Source organism: Sylvia atricapilla, chromosome 7 (genome assembly GCF_009819655.1).
Source record: "Sylvia atricapilla isolate bSylAtr1 chromosome 7, bSylAtr1.pri, whole genome shotgun sequence".
In the NCBI taxonomy this organism is placed as follows: Eukaryota; Metazoa; Chordata; class Aves; order Passeriformes; family Sylviidae; genus Sylvia; species Sylvia atricapilla.
Genome location: NC_089146.1, coordinates 2,417,724 through 2,441,526, shown reverse-complemented (window position 1 = coordinate 2,441,526; position 23,803 = coordinate 2,417,724). Strand labels below are relative to the sequence as shown.

Here is a 23,803-nt window from a genome sequence, read left to right as displayed (position 1 = left end):
ATAGCAGATAACAGCTCGTTTCAGCCAGGGTAATATTGCTACCAGACATTAAAGAACTGAGCAGACACAAGGAAATGAAATTAGCTTTCATGTGTTGCTCTCACAGACCCTGTAAAATTCAACTGTAGAAACTGGAAAAGAATTATCCTAAACCCTCTTGTCTAGACTGAGCAACTATGGCATAAAGGAGACATAAAGAAAAAATTTAGTGAACTTCTCTTTGCCCAGCCCACAGCTCAGTGGCTATGCACCACTGGAACTAAAAAATGCTTTAACTTCAGTGACATTTTGTTCACCCAGCAGATTTCCTCTGTAATGCCCACAGCAGTGAAATGCCATGCTGTGCCATCCTTCACCGTTCAGCAAAGACTCTGAGCAGTTCTTTAGAGCTGCTAAGGAAATCTAGTACTCTAGGCATGGTGTCTACAAAGAAATACAATTTGCCAGGGCCCCTGGTTCTTATATAATTGTTACAGTCCAGAGAGGAGGAGCACAGGGTACCATGGAGCTGGTTTTGGGCCCTAAGGCCAACAACTGGGCCTGTATGAGGAATGCTAATCCAGGAGCACAATCTGAATTTGTGCTGCTGGAGCCCCTGCACACCACAACTATCTGCTACACAGTTTGGAGTGTAGCTCCATGGAGTGGAGCTCCAAATGGAGTGGAGCTCCCATGCAAAATAATCACACCTGTCAAAGTAAAGGCAGAAGTACCTTTGCTGAGGCATTATCTGCTTGACTTTATGAGTAACTGGCTACTGTCCAAATCCTGGAAAGTACTGAATGTGTTAATTTACCATGAAAACAGGATCAACATCTTAGAGAGAGCTCGCTGTTTAAAATATGAGCCTGTTCTTTTTCTCTGGAAGAGAAAAAGGCACAGGACTACAATGTTAAGTTTTGATCCAATTTATTTTTTCTTTCTGAGACACCATTAGGCAAACCTCATTGTTCTGTAAGTTCCACAATCAATTCCAGTACTAATACACACATATGTAAGTGTGTGATGTGGAAACACTACAACCCAGATTTCTGGAATGCCCTGTTTTCAGGACAACTGAATGGGGAGCATCTTATTCACCCTGATGTCCTGTCCCTGGAGGCAGCTGAGAAATGAACCTTTCATAAAGCACTTGCATTCCCATTGCTGTAACTCAGGAAGTAAAAGGGAGCTGAAGGCTCTGGGTGTTTGTAACTCAGGGTTCTGTCAAGAATCAGCGTGAAATACACAGGTACTCCTTACAAAAAATAGATCAACATAATTGCTTACACCCACAAGACTGAGTTGTCTGTATATTTAGCATAAATGTTGGTAAGCTGTATTCTTTTTCCTCCTTCCACCTCTCTGTTGCTAAATCACATAGAATATCTATCGGCTTACTATTGGTTTTATATCTCCTTAAACATTAACAGAATGGATGGCTTCCTACTACTGTAAGCTAGAAACAATTCTTCCAAATGGAAAGAAAACCAAATTGCTTGGACATAATTTTGGCTTTTAATGCCATCTGTGTTAGCATTTCTGCATTGCTCAAAAATGAGGGAAGACTATTCCAGCTCTGGCTTTGGCTCTGCTTGGTAGAGCATCAAGCAGAGGTATAAGCATTGAGGAAACCTTAGAGTCCATTCCAGTGCCTAAAGGGGCTCCAAGAGAGCTGGAAAGGGGCTTTGGACAAGGGCCAGGGGTCACAGGACAAGGGGCAAAGGCTTCAAACTGCCAGAGGGCTGGGTTTGATAGGACATTGGGAAGAAATTCTGGATTGTAAGGGTGGTGAGGCACTGGCACAGATTGCCCAGAGAAGGGGTTATGTCCCATCTCTGGAAGTGTTCAAGGCTACATGGGAGCAGGCTAGAATTATCTTTAGGGTCACCTCCAACCCAAAGCATTCTGAGATCCTTTGATTTTGCCATCCTGCAGACAGGTTTGGTCTTTAGCTGAAAGCAATCCTTATGAAAATGTGCTTCATTGCATAACTGCAAGGGATGAAATTACCTCTTTTTCAGCACTTAATCACATCAAGATGTCACTGAACTCTTGTTCTTTCAGTGAGAATACAGACTCCTGATCTGCCTTTCAACACGTTTACTCTTATATGCATCTTGCAATTTATACAGTTTAAAGCCCTGTTCTTGCTTATTTGAACCCAGGAGCAAGAAAACGAGTTAAGTCTAATATGTGCCCCCTTCCCCCATCTTTACTGTGGGGTGCACTTAGCAGGTTGGAGGCTGCAACCCTAATTAATTTCACCCAATACAATGCATGCCATATAAATGGCACAGGAAAAGGCAATGTGCTGTGTAATCCTGCTACCATGGACGTGGATCGATTTTCAGCTTGTTTGAATTAAACAAACCTCTTATTTGTTTGTACTGATAAAGACTAGGTAAGCAGCAACTGCTGGGACTCAGGCAGAAATGTATCTATGGCAGGGAGTGCAAAGTCCTGTTTGAAAATTTTTAATGGATCTCAGTTAAGCACTGTTAGTTTTCATGTGGCAAGATGGTTTTCTGAAGATTGTCCTCTTCTTTGCATGACTTAAACATCACTTAAACAAACAAGGGATTTGGAGAACAGAAGAGGCTTCACAAGGCAACTCAAAATGTCTCCTGTCACAAAGGTGCACACGAAAGGGAAAATAACATATGGATGAACATAAAGAGTGGAATCCTTACCTGCCCTCCTTTAGGCTGGTATTTGATATTATCTGTTGAGCCAATTTTGGACCTGACATTCTTGAGGTCAGGTAGAGGCTGATTAATAACTCGGAGCTGCTTTGGAGTGGCTGGAGATTTAGGAGGAGTGCGAATTATGGCAACTTTTTTCTCAGTAGGTACCAGTATTGCAGATTTGGGGGTCCCAGGAGTGTGGGGAGTTCTGGAGTAACTGGGTGTCCCTGGAGTGCCTGGGGTACGGGAGGCATAGCTTGGTGGTGTCCCTGGAGTGATGGCAGTGGAGCCAGGAGTAGTGGGGGTAGAAGTTCCGCTTTTTCCCGTTCTGCTACGAATTGGCTCTGATCCTACATTCAGGAAAAAACAAACAAACAAACAACAAAAACAACACAGCTTTAGAGCCACAGAAGTACAGCTCTTCTTCCCTTTGTACTCCCAAAACTGCATCTCTATGTGCCAAGTGAGACACAGCTCTTAAGATGGCACTGGAACAGCAGCTTGAATGGGTCTCTTTGTGTTTGCTTTGCTCATCAACCTCCCAGGAACTACCTTGCCATGAGAGGCTGAGTCAATGCCCCCAGAGTGACTGAGCTCTCCATTCTGTAACACAGGAGTGCTTCCCACAGTACCTCTGCTTCCTGCAAAGCTGGCTAAACAAGGCACATCATCACATTTATTTCCATTTTGGGGAAAGGACGAGAAGCATCCTTGGAATCCAACCTTTGGGACTTGATCCAACCAATTTCAGTGGACCTGGGTGATAAACTAGAAAGCATTAAAAATTCTGATGATCTTCCTGAAATGAAAAGCTGTGAGTGCCTGGTTGGTCCTGTTTCTCATACCACTGCTGGTAAACCCCAGGTAGGCATTCAACTGGTGCACAAGCTATAGCTCTGTTGTGTGGATGGGGAGATGTCCTCACATTCAATTGTTATTTTTCATTAGTGCTGTGAAAGAAAGCCATTACTAGAGACAACTTTGATAAAAAGTCCCATTCTACTTAGATTTACATGCAAGTGAAAAAAAAAAAAACCGACTATATAATTTTGTAGCAGCTCCATTCAGTGTTTATGGCATTGCCAGTCCTTTTCACTGAGCACAAGGATCAGTTTAGCTGTGCTTTCTGCAGCCAGCTCTGCTAACTCTCAAATATAAATGAACAGAAGCTGAGATATCACCCAAGCAAAATTTTGCTGAGAATACTTATGGAGAGAAAGATGAAAGTAACTCTCAAAATCTGAGGATCCCAATGCTGAATGGGTGCATGTACGTTTTCACTGTTCAGATGCTCAGAAATTATAAATCCAATGGGCCTCTCAGAAGCATCCAGTGAGACTAAATGAATTCTTATTTCAAGTATTTGCTAATCATTCTGTTTATGCAATGATGGTGGCCCAAACCCAATGCACTTCTGTCCCTGGGGCTCAGGAAACATTCTTTGCTCTACACGATTCATTAGGTAGACTGAATGTGCTTCACTCAGCTCCCATTTCCATGAACAGGTTCCTTTCTTTCTAAACCAACCCTAAAGCTTCTCACTAAACCATCTGAGACAGAAAGAGAATTCTTTTTTTCCCACCTCCTTGCAGGTCTGGTATATTTATTTTTCATTCTTCAGCCCTTCACCACACTGCCAAATGCTTAATGGCCTCTCACTCCTGGTCAGGAGAACGAGCTGTGGCAGCTGGAGGTCACTCTGCTTTCAAAGGGTCTCTGTTTTACCTTTGGAGCATCACTTATGAATTTCAAAGGACTTTTTTTGCAGAATTAATTCATCTACTTCCCTTAAGCTGTCTTAAAAAGGGCTGAGATTGGTTTCTAAAGAGAGAAGACAGAGGAACTCCTACTGGAAAGCAGGAGCTACATGTGGGTTCTAAGGCCTGGCTAAAAGTTCTGGGGTTATTTAGTAAATTGTCTTTGTCCTGTAATTTATTTTGGCTTGTGATTTGAGAACTTTGGTCCTCATAAAAGGAACTCAGCTGGTTCACCATCTTAACTGCTCCCAGTGAGTCACTCTGCTAGTTAACATCTCAATTCACAGCAGAAATTTTACCCTAGGAGTAGAGCACAGGGAGATAATTACTGGGAAACAGCAAATTAATGACTGTAACTATCAGGTTCACTTTTCCAAGATCCATCGGAATATTTCAGGTTGTTTACTTCAGTTTTGACTCATTATTTCTTGCTGCTATTTGTAAATGCTCTGTGTTAAATACCTCACCCAGCTCTGAGTTCCCTGCAAAGGCATTTTCTAATATCACCAATTACTCTGGGCAGCAGTCCTCACTCTGGGCACTGCAGATGCATCCTGTGTCTGCTTTCAGGTACCTGGCATATGAACAAAACCAGTCTGATTTCCCAACAGCACAGCCCAGACCCACTGTGTCTCAAAGGTCGGGACGGACATGTGATGCTATGCGGCATGACAAATCTAAAGAGGATGGAGACAGGCACAGCAGCAGCAGAAGGTTAACATGCCCAAAAAGAAGAGCCAACATACGGGTGGTCCGTCGTACTGAAGAGGAGAGAGAGGCTGTGAGGGAGAGGGAGTTCTCCTCTCTGTCCCGCTCTCCTGACACGCCTCGTCGAGGAGGAAGGATCGAGGAAGGCCGTGGTAGAGACGAGCGCTTCTCAGGGCTCTTGCTCACTCCATCCTAATAGCAGCACAGCAACAAAGGAAGGGTTAGTTTCCAAAGCTCACTCTTTGGGCTGTGAGTTCTTCTATCTATCCACAGAGGGGGAAATCTGATCCTATGGGCCCAGTTTCCTCCTCACACAGGGACCTGACGCGATCAGTCACCCTCCATGCTCTGTTTTAGCTCCCTGGTGCTTCTTTACGGCATCAAAACATCTTCTGGTGACTACCCCCAGACATGTAAGGATATTCTTGGATCTAAATATGGCTGGACCCCACAGCTGGCTCTTAATAAGGAAAAAGGTGAGGGTTTTAAAGTGCAAGTTGAAAGTAAAAGAACTCTCTAGAGCTCAAGTGTGAAATTCCTATGTGAATTTACCTGCAAATTAACTGCACTGCTGGTGTCCAGGATACACCATACACTAGATTGGTAGGTGCTGTGTGATTTTTGCATATTCAAATGCTAACTTGTACATTTCTTATGGAGACAAATTTTTAGCTACAGGTTTTGTTGGTTTTTTTCTGTTGGTTTTTCTTTTCTTTCTCTCCGAGTGTGGGGATTATAAATCCTATCATTTTAATTATTTTTAAAATAAAATGTTTACTTTTTGCAATCCGTGCATACCTTCTCTTTACCAGGGTGAAGTAAACCCCTCTTTACCATTAAGGCAATGGACATGTATGTTAGAATTCTATTTTTGAGCTTATGGAATGTGCAGCCAAAGACAGACCAGCATAAAGACAAATGATGATGGTCCCAACCAGTAAAAGACACACCAAGTATGGCATTAAACAAAAAATACAAGTCAACGGCAAAATAAATTTTTAAATGGCGATGGTTAACTCACCATAATGGTTAGAAACACAAGTGAAATGTAAACACAGAAGCTGAAATGGTCTGCCAAACATCTTTCTAAATTTATACTGCAACTTCTTCACAAAGTCCTATGCATTGACTGAATTTGGTTCCTTGAGCATTTGGATTCTGCCCTATTCTATCACTTACTGCTGGTAGTTAGAATTGTACCTTCCTATGTTGGAGACTGAATTTGATTTTGAAGAATATTAACAGGTTGAAAATTAATTTTTTTTTTTTACTTGGATGGCAAATTAGTCCTGCTGTTCTTTACCACCTACCCACTTGCAAATGGCTGTAACTTCTTGGCAGTTAATGAAGTAGCATCCATAGGATAAACAGAAAGAGGATCTGTCTCTCTAGTTACAACTTATTTCACTTACATTTCCTCTGGAGTATCTCCATTTTTACCCATTTTGTAGCAGAGATCTTGTAGCCTGCTAATCACTTTTCCTGCTACTGGATGTGAGTAGCTTTGCAGAGAATTACTCAAATTCGGTGGGTAGATAATGTGTTTCATGGAGTTCACCTGTGCATCTCTAACTCTCTTTACCAACTCTGCTACCTTACCTTAGCATCTGATTTTGAGTCTCTTGGGCCTGCAGAGGAGGGCCGAACAAAATAACTGTCTGTATCGAGAAATGTGGCCCTTTGAGTGGGTAATGAGCAAGCTGAGCTGGGTCTTGGAGGATGCAAGGACTTTGCTCTAGACTTTGAGGCAGGAATCTTTGACAAAGAGGCAGTCTAGTCATGAGAAAACAAACAAAACACAACATGAAGCTGGACAAAAGGAAAATACATGCAACATGGACCAAAAAAAAAAAATACACCAAGCCAAAAATTAATACTTTTCCTGTGTCTGGTAATGGTCTATGCAGAGCTGAGAATCATGGAAGTTCCAGTTTTGTATTGTTGGACTGAAACTACCCAGGTCTGGACAGAGTAACTGATTCTAGGCCTTCTTCTGCAGATGCTATTTTGGTCTTGTGTTATTAGGAAAAAACTGGTGCCAGGTGTGGCATTTAACTGGTACACCTGCTCGTTGGCTGCATTAGAAACAAGTGCAAAACTACAGGAGCATCAATCCCAGCCCTTTAAACCTGAAATATATCCCTTCAGGCTAAAATCAAGATTAAGACAGTGGGAATCTCAGAAGCAAAGTTACACCAGTGTTCCCATCACAGCAGGAGGACAAGGCAGTATTCCTTCTTTTGCCACTGTGTACAGACAAAATCCTTAACACACCCTGGATACTGCTCTGTGCATTTGGTGTCACTCCATAGAAATTCATAAATTTATACTGGCAGTATGGAGTCCTGGGATGAGGAAAGCCATATTTATATGGTTGAAAGGCTGACAGGGCATGTTATTGTGAACTTGTTTGATACCAAAACATGACAATTTTGTATTGCAATAACAATTTAATGCCAACACGTCAGACAGAAAATCTTTGTTAATACTTAGGAGCACCCTACTGCATTACAAAAAGGAATCTCCTTGAAGCAGAATAGGACTACTTGTTTAAGAAGCACTTTTTTTTCTTCCATAAGTATAACTGATATTATGAAGAGCAATTGCAAAGGAATTACCTTGGTAAGTCCTGATCCTCTCTGTAGTCTTACCAGCATGAAATTACACACAGGAACAATCCCAATGGGCCTGTCATTCTGGGATTTGTACTGAATTTTAGCACTGAACTTGGCATTTGATCTCAATCAATCCCCTAGACGTTCCCAGTGTTCAGGAAAGGTACATGAGTTGTTTTTAATTTGTCTCATTAGAAAATGAGAAAAGAATGGGCTGTCCAGCTCTGACACGGCTCTGGCTTGGGCTCCGTACTCAGCCTATGGAAAACTGAGGCTGGTGTGCTGAATGTCATCCACGGCATCACCACATGATTAGGAGTTGCAGAACTGTGTAACAAGCAATTCCAGTGCTACAGTACAGCCGAGAGGAGCTCTATTGGATGTCAGCCTCCAGACCAAGTAGCAAGACAAGAAATTAGGAGGGATGTGCTTTACTAGCAAGAACATATTCTCATAATGAGTTTTGCAATGTCTTTATGCCTCTTCTTTTTTAATACTTATTTTACTGTCTGAGAAAAAACAGAAGAAAAACCAGTGAATAATTATTTTACACAGAAACTACAGAATATGTGTTTCTGTCAAATCTGGTTTGTCACAGTTCAATTTATGGATCTCCTCCATTTGCGAAACTTTGGATCCTGTTTAGAAATCCATGAAGGTATTTATTGATGCTGAAACTCTTTGGAAGCAGGGTGTCTATGCTGGGTGGCCCCAGGGAGCAGACATTCTGCAAGCACCTTTCACCTGGCTTTTTGAACTAGACATAGAACTAAGGACACATTGTCTGAGACCCAAATCTTCATTCTGTGGTTTTCACCATTTTCAGTTGGCGTGCATGAAATTACCCCACCAATGAGACTGAAAAACTCTTACAGATTAAGGTTCTAGTCACAGTGCAAAGACTTTTCACTTATATTTCACTTATATGCAAAGCCTTTTCACTTTTCACTTATGCTCAGTGTCCTCTGTGAGTACATGAATCTGATGTGGATGCTGAAGATGGACAACACTGAGATCTGTCAGTGAAACAGTTGGGGAAAAGGCATGACCTTGAGCTACTGCACAGCTCTGGCTATCACAGTCTGTTATTTAGGTAACATGGCACTTTTTAGCATCAGTAACAGCAACAGAATCTGCCCAAAGCTGGTTGAGAAAGCAAAGAAACCATGTCTCAATCCCTGCAGAAAAACTCAGTCTCTGTTAGCAACACATTATCTCTGACCTCTGTTTTAATTTATGTTGCTGGAAGGGTCAGCTGTCCAGAGGACAAAGATCTATGTAACTCTCACTGAAACTCAGGGACTGCTGAAGTGGGGATGCAGAACCCTCATTTTATTTCAAGCAATTTGAATTGAAAATGTATTTCCTAACACATTGCATAGGTTTTCATCCTCACTGTGAATGGCAGGTACATAGCAGCTTCCAGCAGATGGAACTATTTAGCTTTTCCTGAATTTGTCCTGTGTAAACTGCAGTCTGAACATGAATAACAAAACTGACCAGGCTGGATGATCTAACATTACCAGTAGAGAGGAAAAGGCTGCACTCGAAGGACATAAAAGCTGAAAACCACGAAGAAACAAACCAACAAAAATAGGGAGAGATCTTTACAAAAGCAGAGACAAAGGTAAGGCACAGAAGAGAAAATGTCCAAAAGGTGTGTGAGTGTAGCAGCCAGAGAGGCAAGGCAATAGGGAGAGAAAGTAAGCAGGGGACAGCTTTCTGAACTGTGCTAAAACATAGGGGCAGGAATAGGGAAGGGATACAGAAATCATTTCACAGGATGATTTTGCAGTGCTTGTACTAGAGCACTCCATAAACACTGAAAATGGGCAAGTAAGTATTGGCTTCTCTTGTGCAAGTGTTGATGGTCTGTCAAGCAAAGATAGTAATAAAAGATGCTCAGACTCAGCCCAGAAACCTGCACAGATCTTACTCACTGTACTTGTAAAGAAGCTCTAATAATTTCCCAGTTATGAGCTGGAATGAGTCAGACCTGAAAAGCCATGGTTCCTCCAAAGCCTCCAACTGGTTATGCTGCTCTCAGCACTACCAGTTTCTTATGATTCATAAACAATGTTTTGCACTTCATGTGACATAGGTTTTTTTCGCTCTCCAAAGAATCGAGAGTCTGTTTTAACAAGTGGAAGGAATCACCCATGGACTATACTAGGAAATATATTAGGAAATTTAGAGAAATTCTAAGGAAATTCTTATTTGTTGATGTTGGGAGATGATCCTGCTCAGGGCCAGGAGCTGGACTTGATGATCCTGATGAGTCCCTTCCAACTCAACATATTCTATGATAGCAATGACCAAGTGTTGTGCTGCAAATGTGAATTAGCATGTGTCACTGTCATGGAAAAACTAATGGCATAGGGGAGAGTGAGTGGAGGTTGGTTTCCTGGGGAATTTGGAGGGATGGAACAAAAACAGTACAGGGTCAGCAAGGAGCAAGGGAGTCTTTCCTTAAGAGGCACAGGAAGCAGAAAAGGCTGTAGAGCAGCTGAAGGCAAGGCAAGGTTGTAATCTGACAGCTTGTAACACAGACAGCGGCCCAGGAAGTGGCCAGACTGAAAGCTCTGAATCGCATGTAAATTCTACTGGCCAGTAACTTCTACACAGGCATGGCCCCTGCAGAACACTGGAAAGAGCCAGAAATCCTGAGGGAGGGCTTCTGCCTACACAGCAGTCCAGCAAGCTGGGTGCTGCCAGGATCTGCAGCTTATCCCACAGAATGGCCTGGCTGACCAGACTTCAAGTCCTGAAGTTTGGAGTTTGTGTGCCCTCTATGGATCTGCAAACTGTTACCATCTACCACTTGAGACCAGACTTCAAAGGTTATTCAGGAAACGTGGTTTTAATTATCTTTCAAATGAATAATGAATATGGCAAACAAATTTTCAATGGAACACACAATTAGTTACTGAATTAACACAAAAAGATGAGAAGTAAAGGCAAAAGGAGATTATAAAGATGAACAATAAGATGATTTTACTCACTGAGAGTTTTTCCTTTGCTTGTTTAAATACAGCAGGAGCCTGGTTTGTTTCACCACCTGCTGCTGAGAAATCCAAAGAAAGACTTGATAGTTAAAGACAGTAACAATAAGCATTTCCATTTAGTATACTTGTTAGATCAATTAAATGCCTTGAAACTACTGTGCAAACGAGTACTTTATGAATTATCCTCAGTGAACTGTATACAGACATTTACTTGCCTTACAAATTTTCCGTATTCATCTTACTTGAGAAAAACTGGTATTCTATGTGTTTGAACAAATGAAATTGTGTATTCATGTTCCTAAAAGTCTATAAACTAAAAGAAAAACGTTCTGGAAATAGCTGACAAATATAAGAGTTTCTGGTCAATTCTCTGACAAGTTAGCATCCTGATTTTCAGGACTGTCCTCTAAAGATCAGTCTCCTTTAAATCATCAACAAATTAAAATTTTAAGAGAGGCCTCTATAGTCACCACTTCCAAAGTATTAGCCAACATTCATAATGGAAAGAGAGAGATTCACCGTTGAATTATCATCCTAATTGTGTCAACAAGCTCAGTGTGTCATGGTCAACTAAGCTCTCAAGAATTTAGAAATTCAAGGTTTATCTGCAACATCAAGAATGTTAATCCAGTATTTCATTTATATGACAGAACATGGTTTGAGGTAAGATCTTGCTCTTGGACTTTGAATCCATTCACACTGGTTTTTGAATGTGGCAGCTTTTTGGAAAGCAGGTTATTCGCTTCACCCCAACACAGCTGCTTAGGAAGTGATGTGCCACTGAACAACTAGACATGGAATCTTCTGGTGCCTGTGCCAGGAAGTCCTTGGTAAAAGCAGAAGCAGGACAGCAATCACAGATGACAACCTTCTGCTATAAACCCAATTGTTTTCCAACTATAAAACCAACCCTAATTCCTCATACAGGAAAGGTCAGGTTAATCTTTCCCTCTTCTAATGCAGCTTCCAGGCATGGTGAGGTTATCCCTGGTTTTCTGTCACACTACCCGCTCTAGTCTCAGGTGTAGGAGAGAGAACTTGTGAGGAGGAAAGGAATATGTAACTTTATGCTTCAAGTTCTTCTGATTTTTTAAGAGAGGTAAGTACTGCAGAGCTTCCTGTGTCACACTTAACCACAGCTGTTACTGCTGGTTTGGGTCTGGTTCCCATCTCTTCTAGATAACCACAAAGAGCTTCCTACCTCCTTCCCTTGGCATTCAACCCTAAGCAGTCACCACTGTGAGGTGGGAAAAAAGCTGTGCCACTTGTGCCAATACGCCTGGAAACAACCACAACTTCTCCATTTGAGCACAAGATTTCTACAGGCCCTGCTGTTGGCTTAAATACATAACAAACATGTTTCAGCTCAGGGGCTGAGCCCAGAACTGAAAACAAGAAACAGAAGCATATCATGGCCAGGTCATTGTCCTGGCCTTCCCTCCAAAAACACTCCTCTGAGCATCTCACAGCCACCAACAAAACACAGGCCAGGTTGGGGTTTCACTCATGGAGCTACACTAGTCAAGGCAAAGATTTCCCAACTCTCTCCACAGGGCTGGCCATGCAATTTCTTTTCCAAAAAGGACAAGTCTCTCAAAAAACAGTCCCTGCCTCATGGATATGGTGCTGTAAGTTGCTGGTATTTGCCAGTGCTTACCAGTGACATGGGATTTTTCTTTTCAGGTATTGAGGGCATTATGGGAAAGATGCACTATTTTGGGCCACTGTGCAAAACATAAAAGCAAGTATTAACTTCTTTTGGTAGATACCTGTATCTTATGACTGGATATGTTTAATTTTGAAGTCATGTTAAATGCAGTGTGGAGATTTTAACTGACTGCAACACATTCAAAGCTCTGTAGACTACACTGTCAAGAACTTTCGTGGGGCTTCATCACCCAGGCATCACTAAAGCTGACAAGGCCCCTCCAAACAGGATGTGCTGATAGTCAAAACTGGCTTCCAGAAATGGTGCTATATTTCACATAAAAAGAAAATGGGAGAGAGACATTGTCCCTCTAGATTCCAGATCCTGGAGAGACCTGGATGACACACTCAAGCTCAGGGATATGTAAGGTAACATCTGACCACCTGCACTCTTAGAATATCACACAGCATTGCAGACTTTCTCATGGTCTCCCCCCCCAGGTCCCATCAGGAAGGATAAAATTTGGAGGTAGAAGAAAATAAGGCATACTGTAATTTTTCCAGCAACAATGAGTGCTGAAACATTGTAAGAAATGTTTTTGATCACTTTCTGGCATGGTTCCAGCTCCTGTGCTTTAGAGCTCAAACCAACATTTCTGTAAGTTTTATGATTAATCTGGGTCCATCATTTTGGTTACTTTCCACCTCAGTACTTAAATGAAGGAGGACTTAAGTTAGGGAGGTAGTTTTTGAATTCCATTTCTCACTCTGACTAATACATCTGCTTCACTGTGTATTGCAGTGAGAGAGAAAAACCTCTGAGATTTGCTGGGGCAGCAGATGTTTCAGACACAGGGCATATTTCCTTATCCAAGTCCATTGGTAGGACTCAGTTCTCTTTGGGATCCTACAGGTCAGAACAGTTCAGAGGAGGCAGTGGCAGGGTACCTGAGGGCCTGCACTGACCACACAGCTGCAGAAGTGTAGAAGAAGTTGAGAACACTACAAAGCCAATGCCTTCTCCCCACCAATGTCCTCACTTATTGAACCCCCTGGAGCTTTTGAAAGAACATGTGAATTATGGGCTGTAACTTCGGAGCTATCAAGCTGTGCTTCAGCAAGCAGCAAGAGATAGCAAGGAGAAATGTTTTAACTCTCTTTTAAAATGCCTCCCTCTGGGGCAGTTCTGGTCCAGTGTGCAAGTTAGGACAGCCCAGAGACTGCAAACTGAGGAGGAGCCATCAGTGCAAACAGAGGAGACTGAACCAGCCTTTCCTTTCCTGCTTCCATTTCTCCTGAGAGGCGGAAGCAAAAGGATGAGATTCTGTCACAGGGACAAGGTGATGGGATTGTTGGTTCTGGGGTACTCGTGGAACACAGCCAGGATACAATCTGCACTTCATACAGCAGAGGCACCACACTAAACCTGCTCTCACCTCACTGTCCTCTTACTGCACTGGCCACACGTCCCTGCTGGGGCTGGTCTGCATCTGAACAGGAGTGACTGGTGCAAACCTGCAGGGGAATGACTGCCCAGGGACACTGGTATTGCTCTGCTTAACCACACGATGGGTAATGAATCTTCCTGTTACCTTCTAAGCTGTGAGAAGATGCACTTCTGCACTGCTGTGCATCATTCTGCTCCTATCAGCCCTAGTTCCAAACAACCACACCACAGCATGTGGCTACGTTACATGACAGAAAGCCTGGCTCTTTTAGCAATTTTTTTAAGATCACATTGAAAGTCAAGATGTTCATCCTTCCACTCTGAACTCACAGGAACCATGAATAATATGTGAAAATGCTGGCAGAGTTATTTTGGTCCTCTAAATAATAATACACCTATGAAGTCGTAAGAGGAATCATTTCTTTCTTCCTTTCATCTTCCTCTACCAAATATTAAGATTTTTGCTTGGAATGCATTTCGCAGTGTGAGCCCAGATTTCTTCTCTCTCAGCTCCATGCTGCATGTGGCTGGATTCTCCCTGTGGATTTTGACTGTACAGCATAAACATCAGTGACAGATTGGGAATTGTCAATGCAGATAACATCAGTAAACAAAATATAAGTCTGAAACACTTCTTATTATGCATGAGAGTAAAAAAGCAGAATAATGGAAATGCATACCATGGTTAAAGTTGCCAACATCTTCCCACCAGAAAAAAAAATAAAGCATAATTTAAAAAAAAAATTAAAAAAAATAAACAAAAAAAGATGAGTAGAGATTCCTAGAACACCACACTCTAAGCACGATGCCAAGTTACAACCACAGCACTTGGAGGCCCAAGCAATGACAAGCATACATGATCATGGCCTCCATCAAACAAACAAACAAATAAATACCGGGAAAGAAAGAATAAAAGAAAAATGGTACAAAACACTAAAAAAGCAATACTATTTGTGAAGATTGATACTCTCGGAGGAAAAAAAAAATAGAGAAGCTGATAGAGCTATGAGATTTACAAAAGAAAATGTCTATGTTTGCCAGCCACATTGCATAACTGAACAGAATGCAGTCACCTGTCTGCTTCCGTTTAACACAGGAGAGATGAGTTGGTCTAGTATATTTGATAGCAGGTTTTAAAATTATTTTCCTGGAGGGAGAGTGGGCCTGAACTTCAGTTTTTTTAGCAAGTTCAGCTTTCTTATACACTGCTATGGACAAAAAGAACACAAAAACACAGAATCAGAAAAAACCCAGCAAACCATTTCATACGATCAATACATCAAGTGTCAGGCCCACTGCTCCACAACTCCAACCCAACGCGTCGCTTCTTCTGAGGGGAACAAATCCTGTGCTGGAAGAGAGGCAGCACTGTCTCAGGTGCATTACCCAGTGATCAATGAGGATTGTCTACAATGAAACAGGACCAGTGGAGCAGTGAGCCTTGGACATGGCTTCCCATGTAGTTGTACAATATCTCATTAAAAAACACTACCATTAATAATGTCATGGTGCACAGAATCTACAACATGGTAACCAGATAATACTGTAATAATAGTAAGAAAATAATAAAAAAAATTGTAATAGGAGTGTGAAATGAACCTTTTTTCCTTCTCACTTCATCTCTGGAGAGTGTGCTAGGTTCCTTTTTAGCTATTTTCCTTTCAGGAGTAGAAATCCTGCCTCTCCCAGTTTTAAAAGGTTTCTCTTTTTTATGCTTATCAAGAGATGATCTTCGCAATTCTCTCTCTGCTTTCTCCTCTTTAGGAACAGTCTCTAACTGTTCAGTCATGATGCTCCTATCATCATCTGTAGGATCAGAGCAAATTACAACAACAAACAAAAGATTAGTAACAAATGTTAACAATACTTCAGAGGAGCAGGGAAAAAATAGTTGAAGACAAAGCAGACAATTAATTTTAAAAAGCTAACTATTTTTACCATTTTTCGGAAACATGCTGAGATTACTATTATAACTGTAATAATTTTGCTTTTCAATCATTATGATTTGGAAGCAAAAATATTCAACAGACAAAACAGAAAGGATAATGCACACCTTGAGTGTCTGCCCAGAGACTGTCTGTGTCCATGATGGAGTCATCAATTGTTGTTTCATCTCTGTAATCATCACACGTCTCTGTTTTGTAGTTAGTGAGCAGGATTTCTTCTCTCTGAGGCGAAGCAGGAGCCTCTCGGGAGCCTTCCTTGGGCTCAACTTCCACTTCTTCAGCATCTAGCTCCTCTTCAGCCTGGGAGTCTCCTGTTTCAATGTCTTCCTGCTGAGTAGCAGCGAAGCGCACACTGTGAGAAGCAGATTCACCCTCATCAACTGTTGTCTGCACCACTGTGATGAAGTCATCCTCCACTGTCACCACGGATTCAATAATGCCTTTCAGTTCAGGCATTGCTTCTGGGCTACCCTTGGCTCCCATTTCTTCTGCAGCAGGCTTTCCAAACTCTGGGGGCATTTCTGATACAAGATGCTGTTTATCTTCCTCCTTTGCTTCTTGCCCTGCTTCCACCTCTTCCTCCTCGTATTCTTCCCCTTTTGGGGCCCCAGCTGCCAGTTCACATGGCAGCAGCTTTTGGGTTTCCATGGGTTTCACAGCTCCATCAACAGTCTCTTCAGCTCCTTCTACAGACTGCGGTATGCTCTCCATCTGAATCTCAGCAGGCTCCTCCCGGGGAGGCTCAGCTTTTGGAAAGGGAAGTTTCTCGGCTTCCACAGTAGTCCCCTTTGCTGGTAATTCCGTAGGTAGCTCTTCCCCAGACACGGGAGGTTTTGGATGTTCTGCTTTGATATCCTCTGGTTTCACAGATTCTCCATTCAAGCTTTCTTGGGCTTGATCATGCTCTCCACTAGATTCATAAGACTCCTCCTTATCAACTGCCTCTTGATGTACCAGATCTGGCTTAGTTACTTTTTCCTTAACTTCTATTTCTGACAGTTTGGTGCTGTCCTTCACATAACCAGGCTCGGTCTTGGAAAGTACATCTGCATCCTTTGCTTCTCTGGAGAAGATGTTCTCCTCTTTTTCCTGAGTGTCTTTGTCCTTCCCTGAAGGAAGAGAAACAACCTCACTAATCTTAGTGTCTAACTTACTCTGAAATTCTTGGTCAGCTCTCCTTGCTGCCACCTCCATATCGTGCTTAATAGCATTGTAATCTGGTTTAACTGGAGCTTCTATCTCAGCTATTTCAGGAACAACACTAAGAGTCTTCTCCTTCTCCATCAACAAACAGACAGAATCCTTTTCTATTGACATCTCTGAAGCAGAAATTCTGTCATACATTGTATCAGCAGGTAAGTGAACCTTACTAGCCACACTTTCTTCTTTCCTTTCTAACGCTGCCTCAGCTCTTGTCTTCTCTGGTTCTGCTCCTTTAATGGGACAGACATCTTTAGAGTCAATTTGATCTTCACTTTTTTCTAGCACAGTATCCAGTTTCTCTTTTTTCACCTCCTCAAAGTCTCTCCCCAGAATGGACTCACCATGCTGACTTAAGTCTTTCTCACTGAGGAAGTCTTCTTTTGATTTTTCAGCAGCTGCTAGCTTCACTTCTATTAAAGACAAGTCAGGAGTGAGGCCACGTCTCAGTTTTTCATCTGTGCCTTCATAGAAGGGACAGGTTTCACTCGTCAAGTTCTCACTGTCCTGAACTGGAGAAGGGAGTGGTACTGTGTACTTATTGAAAACACAGTAGCCCAAGTCTTCCAGCTGACTTTCAGCTTTTAGAATGACATGGTTTTCATTTGTCACAGGTGGCAGGGCTGTGCTGCTGTCTTCCACAACAGTGTCAGAAGGAACTGACTTCTTCTGTGCCACCTCAGCATCTGCACTCACAGAGGCTAATCTAGATCTTGTCCCTGCCAAATCTAACATTTCAGGCAGGTCAGGAGCCAGGACAGCCCCATTTTTGTAGTAATCTTTGGCCTGGAAAGATGGTTCAGCCAAGGTCTCAGGCTGGACTTTTTCTTCTACCCTTACTTTTTCTTCTTCTATTTGCTCATCTTCCTCTCTGCTTTCAATGGGGAAGCAGGGGGCATTTTCCAGTGCTGGTGTGGTTGCTGGCAAGTAGTCATCACCTTCGTCCATACTTCCACTGGTGTTAGTTAGAATATCTGAAGCAAGGGGAGAAAGATCATGTGCACGACCAAAACTAAATCCCAGGGCTATTGAGTCCAGACAGGACATGGGCAAGTTAATAGACATGCTTCTCTGCTCAATCGCAGATCTCCCCCCAAGTCCCAAGCTCCTGCTCAGAGTTAGGTCGTCTTTATTTTTACTGTGAAGTTCTCTCTTATCCCCATAGACTTTGGGGTCAATAGTGAACATTCTTTCTGTTGGAGAACTGGGTTCTTCAGATGTGTCTGGTGTATAGCTCTGAGCCAGGGTACTGTACCCCATTTCGCGAGTATGCACATTCTGCTGCTGACTCAATTCTGTTGGAAATTCTTCCTCCTCCTCCTCCTCCTCTTCATCTTCAGGTATTAGACGACCTCTCTGGTAAGGCTCATATTTACTCTCTTTAGTGTCACTTAGCTCATAGTAATCACTGCTTTGTTTCAGACCTTCTGCTTTGAAGGCTTCCTCTTTCAGAGCAGAGGTTTCGAAATACTTCGACATTCCTGACTGATCCTCCTCTTCTTTCATTTGAGGAGGAGCTGAAACACTTGTCTTATCCTCCTCAGTACCTTTTTTAACATCTTTCTCTTGAGAAGCATCAAGAGTAGGAGTCTTCTCAGCAGTAAAACCTGGTGCCTCGGGGGCTTTCTCTGTTACTCTGGATAACTGAGCAGTATCAGGGTGCTCTGTTGTTTTCTCAAGGGTCAGTTCATGGCTTAACTTAGCTGGTGGTACCTGTGTGCTTTCCTGTGCCTCCTTTTTCACATTTGCTGCTGCTGAGAGCCCACTTGAGTCTGTTTCTTTTTCTGCTTTGAGAGTATCAGGTAACTTTTTAGCTTCACCATCCTTCTGAAAGTCTGTTTTGTCTACTGAAAGTGTCTTAACTTCTGGTTTTGTGGTAATTTTACTGTCATCTAATATTCGAGCCTCCCCTCTATCAAAGAAGTCGTACCTTTCTTCCTCGTCACTCTCATCCTTAGTCATGTCCTTTTCCTCTCCCCATGGAGGGATTTTTGGGGTGCTTGGAGTTTTCAGTCCATCTAATGTTACGGCTGAGACATCTGGTAGAGAAAATGTCCTGTCTCTGTGGATGTGTTCATCTTTACTGAGATCTTTGGCAAACAGTTTGTCAGCAGATTCCTGAAGTGCTTTGAAACTGTCTTTGAGTGAAAGCTCCTGGGGGAAAGCAGGAGATGGGCCTGAAAGAAGTTCCCTTTTGGCTGCTTCTGCCTTGGGTTCTGGTAGCAACAGAGAACTTACACCATAGCTGATGGCACCACCTTGGATATCTTTGAGCTTGTCTTGAAATTTGATAGCCATAACTTCGTTGGTTGATGAGGGCACACCTGCGGGCCTTTCTTCCACCCTGCTCTCTTCAGGCAGTTGAGATGACACGTGCTCTTGAGGAGCAGCGGGTTCTGCAAGACTGGCTTCCCCTTTCTTCTGTGAATCAGTTTGCAAGATCCATTCTGACGGAGGTGAAAGCGTTTTTTCTTTTTCTTTGCTCTCTGAATCCTTTTTATCTGCAGCCTCTGTTTTTGCTGACTGTGGAACTAAGGCATCATATTTAGGTTGCTCAACAGTCTTACTGTCTTTCCCAGATTCACGTTGCTTTGTGTCTAATGGTTCTGCTGCAAAAGGGCAAGTGCCCTCCTGGACACGGAATTTCATCTTCGTGGCTGCAAGTAAATCTGAAGTAGTTTGTTTGGGTTTTATAGCAAAATTGTTTAAAGCATTTACAGGCAGGCAATCATGTAGCTTACAACATTTTGGTATGAATGATGGAATGGAAAGGGAAAAAGATGTGAACATGCAGCAAGGCACCCACCTAGAAATCTGCTTTAAAGTGTTAAATACTAGTTTCCTTTCGATATGTAAGGTTTTATAAGGAAAATGTGAGTTGTACACATATAAATGTGAGCACTGAAATGAGATGATTTCATGTGAAGTGTTCATGATTTGTATACAACAGCAAAACCACAAATAACCTCACTTAATTAGAAGCTTTGCTGGACTCTGTAGCTTATGTTAGTTTTGTGTTAGTGAAGTCTCCAACTTTAAAGGAATCAATAGTACCTTCGTGTGGTGCTGATACTTAAAACATACACAGTTATATATGTCTATGTATTTTTATGCATTTTTCTTCTATATGCAGCCTAAACTAGAGATAATGCCTGCAAAGGGTTTTGCAAATTTCAATAGAGGCTGGTTTTTTAACTGTACCAACTTCTAACATTCGCTGTTTGTCAAATGACCAAAATCCCACAAACCAGCACGTGGAAATCAACAGGAGATGTGTTAGTAGTCCCAGATCTTGAAGGTCTGGTCTTCAAAATGGCCAGTCACCTACAGCTGTAGCTGAAGTCAAGGAATACTTGGCATGTTTCTGTGACTCTAGATCAGGCCCTAATCAGGTTAATTTGAAACTAAAAAGGCTACCCTTCTGCCACTTTATTTTCAGAGAGTAACACCTGGTTAAGTTTTTTTTAATACCCACTCTGTTAATCATCAATAGCTTCATCTTTTTTTTTTAATGTCCTGTGGAAGATAATGATTCCTATCTCACTGAAATCTTCCTATAATGGAAAATAAGAATAGAAAGACTGCAAAATGTGGCATATCTTTCTGTACTAATCTCTAAAAAAGGTTTTATGATTTTTTTCTAAAGCTTGTTACAACTAGCATTGGGCCAACTCTGAATTTCCTATCTGAAGTCCCTGGAGCCATCTTTTTGCTCTGATAAACTTGACTGTTTTTAGAACAATTAGCATAGAAATACTGCTCATTCTTTGAATTTATGTGTATGCTAATCCTGAGTCAAAAATACAAATGCCACTCTAAAATCTACAGGTAACCAAACTATAAATCTACACCTACAGTAATTTCGCTCCTTTATATTTTTACGTTTGGTGACTGACTTGCAATCCCCATGAAGTGTAAAGCAGGGCCACTGGGCCGATGTCACCCTTGTTTCACAGAAATTAAGTAGTCAGGCATTGCTTTTCTCCATGTATCCTGCTGTTTCTCCTGCTGTAGTGCAAGTAAACTATACCAATGGAATCAAAGCATATTTTGACTGTCAAAGGAACTCAGGGCTCCTCAGCTGGGCCGTTCAGAACACGAGAATGCTCCTAAATGCAGCATTCCTTAGCCAGGTAGGGAGTGGGTACACCACTACTCCACACAAGGTGTCCTTGCACCTTGTTCCACTGGCTGAAGAGAAATACCATTAAAAGAAAAATACTAGTTCTTACATACTGAAAGATGACTGCAGTAAATATTTTGTTCAGAGGCCAAGTCTAAACTTCACCCAGAGCACCCAGTCCTAACCTTCACTCTGAAGGCAAAGGTTCGGTGGAAGTGATGGAGATTTGGCCTAAGAAGGGCACTCCAGCAGGGTTTAACATTTGTAATAAGGTGACACGCTCAAAAAATAAGAGTTCTGGCAATGACTGAGGAGAGGAGGGGTGGACTGCAATGGATGACAAGGGTATGATACAAGAAGCAATAGCTTTAAGGAAGCTAAACCAGAATGCACTGAAGCACACACAAAAAAAACCAAACCAACCAAACCAAAAACCTGCACGCTGCAAATGAAAACATTTCTACAGTTTAAGCATCTTTATGTCATAGTCAAATGCCGTAAATCTGCTGTTTGAAAGAAATGCAGATGAACCTCTGCACCAAAAAGCAAAAAAAAATACATAGATTAGCAATGTGACTGGCAAACACATCTGAGATGGGGGGAAAAAGGCTTACACAGAGGAATAAGCTTAGCTGCAAAGCATATTTTATCATGGCAAGGGAAAAAAACTCAGGAATCAGCCACAGCAGTGGGAAACCATGTTGTCATACAGCACCTACACAATCATATTATTATCCACTACACACTCTTCAAGCATAATAACAAGAGCAGTCATACTAATAAACGGGCAAAACAGAAAATGAAGCAGGCTTGGAAAGCACTGGAGAAAGCTGGAGAAGAATCTGCTGGCAGCAAACACATGCAAACCCTAAGGAGGACACACTTTCCTCAGCCAAGGAAGGGGGTGTGTCCCCCACAGAGGCCCCACTGTCCCTGCTGGATGCCACACTTGGCACTTTGTCTTGGTGACACACTGAACCAGAATCCGCCTGACCCTCGCTGAGGCCCTTTGTCTGGCCCCGAGGCTGAAGGGGCCTGTGCTCTTTCCCCACTTCCTTCCCAGGAAGAGCAGCAGGTTTCATTTCCACAGCCACTGGACCCTTTACTGGTTCTTCTTCTTGGGGATGGAAAAAACAGGTGACATCAACACCAACAGTAAACACCAAGTGCACAGCTGAACAAGACTGCCTTTACAGACCCTTTCAGAACTGCATTTACATAACCCATTCAATTCAATATTTTCAATTCCAGTCTGTCAATGACTGCCAGTACCCAGTTCATTTTAGCCACCATGGAACTGAATTTTCCTTAGGGAAAAAAGCAAACCCAAAGCCTGCCTCCCCAAAGATGAGGATGTTTATGCTGTAAGGTGAGAGCTGAAAGTGTTTTACAGGCTTATTCTCCCAAGGATGACAGTGGGTCAAATAGTCATTGGAAATGGAGATGGAATGGAATGATGGATGGCTCTGACAACACTAATGCATCAATGAGCTCAAAGTACACTGATACTTTTCTAATAAATGTACTGTTCAGTCCAGTACAAGACATTCAGCTGAGGTGGAGGAAGGTATGAGGCATTGATTTCTTTCCACTGACCTTGGTAATACAGACTGCTGAATGCCAGCAAGTCAATCTATTGTATGAATTCTGGATTTGGCAAAATACTGAGAACTTTCATAGTCATAACAGGCCTTATGCGTGGCTAATAATTAATGGGTTTTGCAAGACTTCTGCCACGATTCCTACACCGAATAGGTTTATACATGATTTCTCCCTTACACTGTCTGACATGTGAAATCTGTATGTGAAAATCACAATTTTAACACAAGGACTCTTCATTTTGTTTGCCATTTCCCCACTCATCCCCAGGCTCCTCAAGTCAAAGAAACCAATGAATGCTATATAACTGTTTGTTCACCCGAATTTCTAAAACATACCACTCAGCCCATAGGCTGTAAGGATAAGTATAGCAGAATCAAGCCCTTGCTTGTGCCACGGCAGAAGAAGTATTAGAAAAATCTCCATTCCAGGCTTGTACTCCTGCCTCTGCTACTCAGACAAAAAATTACTGTGCACTATTAGTATTCCCTCTGGTAAGAAGTCAGGATTAAGTGTGAATCCTTTGATTCAGCCACATACTCAAGGAGCTGACCAGCAGCCATGCTGCAGGCAACCTGATGACATCCTCCCTGAGTTTAAAATGTGTCTCACAAGGAAGTACTTCACTGAATCAGGCCTAGAGCAAAGTGGTTTCAAATCTGGAAGCGGCTGTAACCAACCTCTTGAAATTACAAGGGCTTCATTTTTCTCCTGAGATTGGCCCAGTGAAAACCAGAAAATCAATAATCCATTTCAGCCATGGCCTTTTAAAAGAGTGATTTAAGGAACATGAACACGATATATTAAGGCTGAGAAAATATCACTATGTAAAGAATAACATATTATTAATAATATAAAATAGTTAAGGTTAGATACTATATCTTAAATGAACAGAAGCCAGAAGATTCAGAATCAGACCTGGACCAATGCCTGAGCATTGTAGAAATACTTGCAGACAGCCAGACTGTAAAAGCAGCCTTGCAGGACAACAGGTCTCCAGCTACAAAAGATCCTGACTTCAATAACTTTCTTGACTTTTCTTTTTCTCTTTTTATGTACTTTTGTATGTGCATCCTTCTCAATTAAAAAA

General features: G+C 42.1%; 1 protein-coding gene across 21 annotated transcripts in view; it reads right to left on the bottom strand.

The window, feature by feature from the left end:
- Positions 1-23,803, bottom strand: part of MAP2 (microtubule associated protein 2) — a 232,492-nt gene that overhangs the window by 17,534 nt on the left and 191,155 nt on the right. For 3 of the 21 annotated variants that reach the window (XM_066322399.1, XM_066322400.1, XM_066322402.1), the window contains exons 7-9: positions 10,749-10,810; positions 5,170-5,323; positions 2,673-3,016 (exon numbers count right to left, since the gene is read on the bottom strand). In XM_066322399.1, the coding sequence (XP_066178496.1) occupies positions 2,673-3,016; positions 5,170-5,323; positions 10,749-10,810 (560 nt within the window). Of the gene's footprint in view, positions 1-2,672; positions 3,017-5,169; positions 5,324-6,730; positions 6,905-10,748; positions 10,811-14,918; positions 15,054-15,444; positions 15,652-15,898; positions 19,649-21,997; positions 22,232-23,803 lie in introns of all 21 variants that reach the window. The other 18 variants (XM_066322389.1, XM_066322392.1, XM_066322393.1 and 15 more) reach the window with 11 other exon arrangements.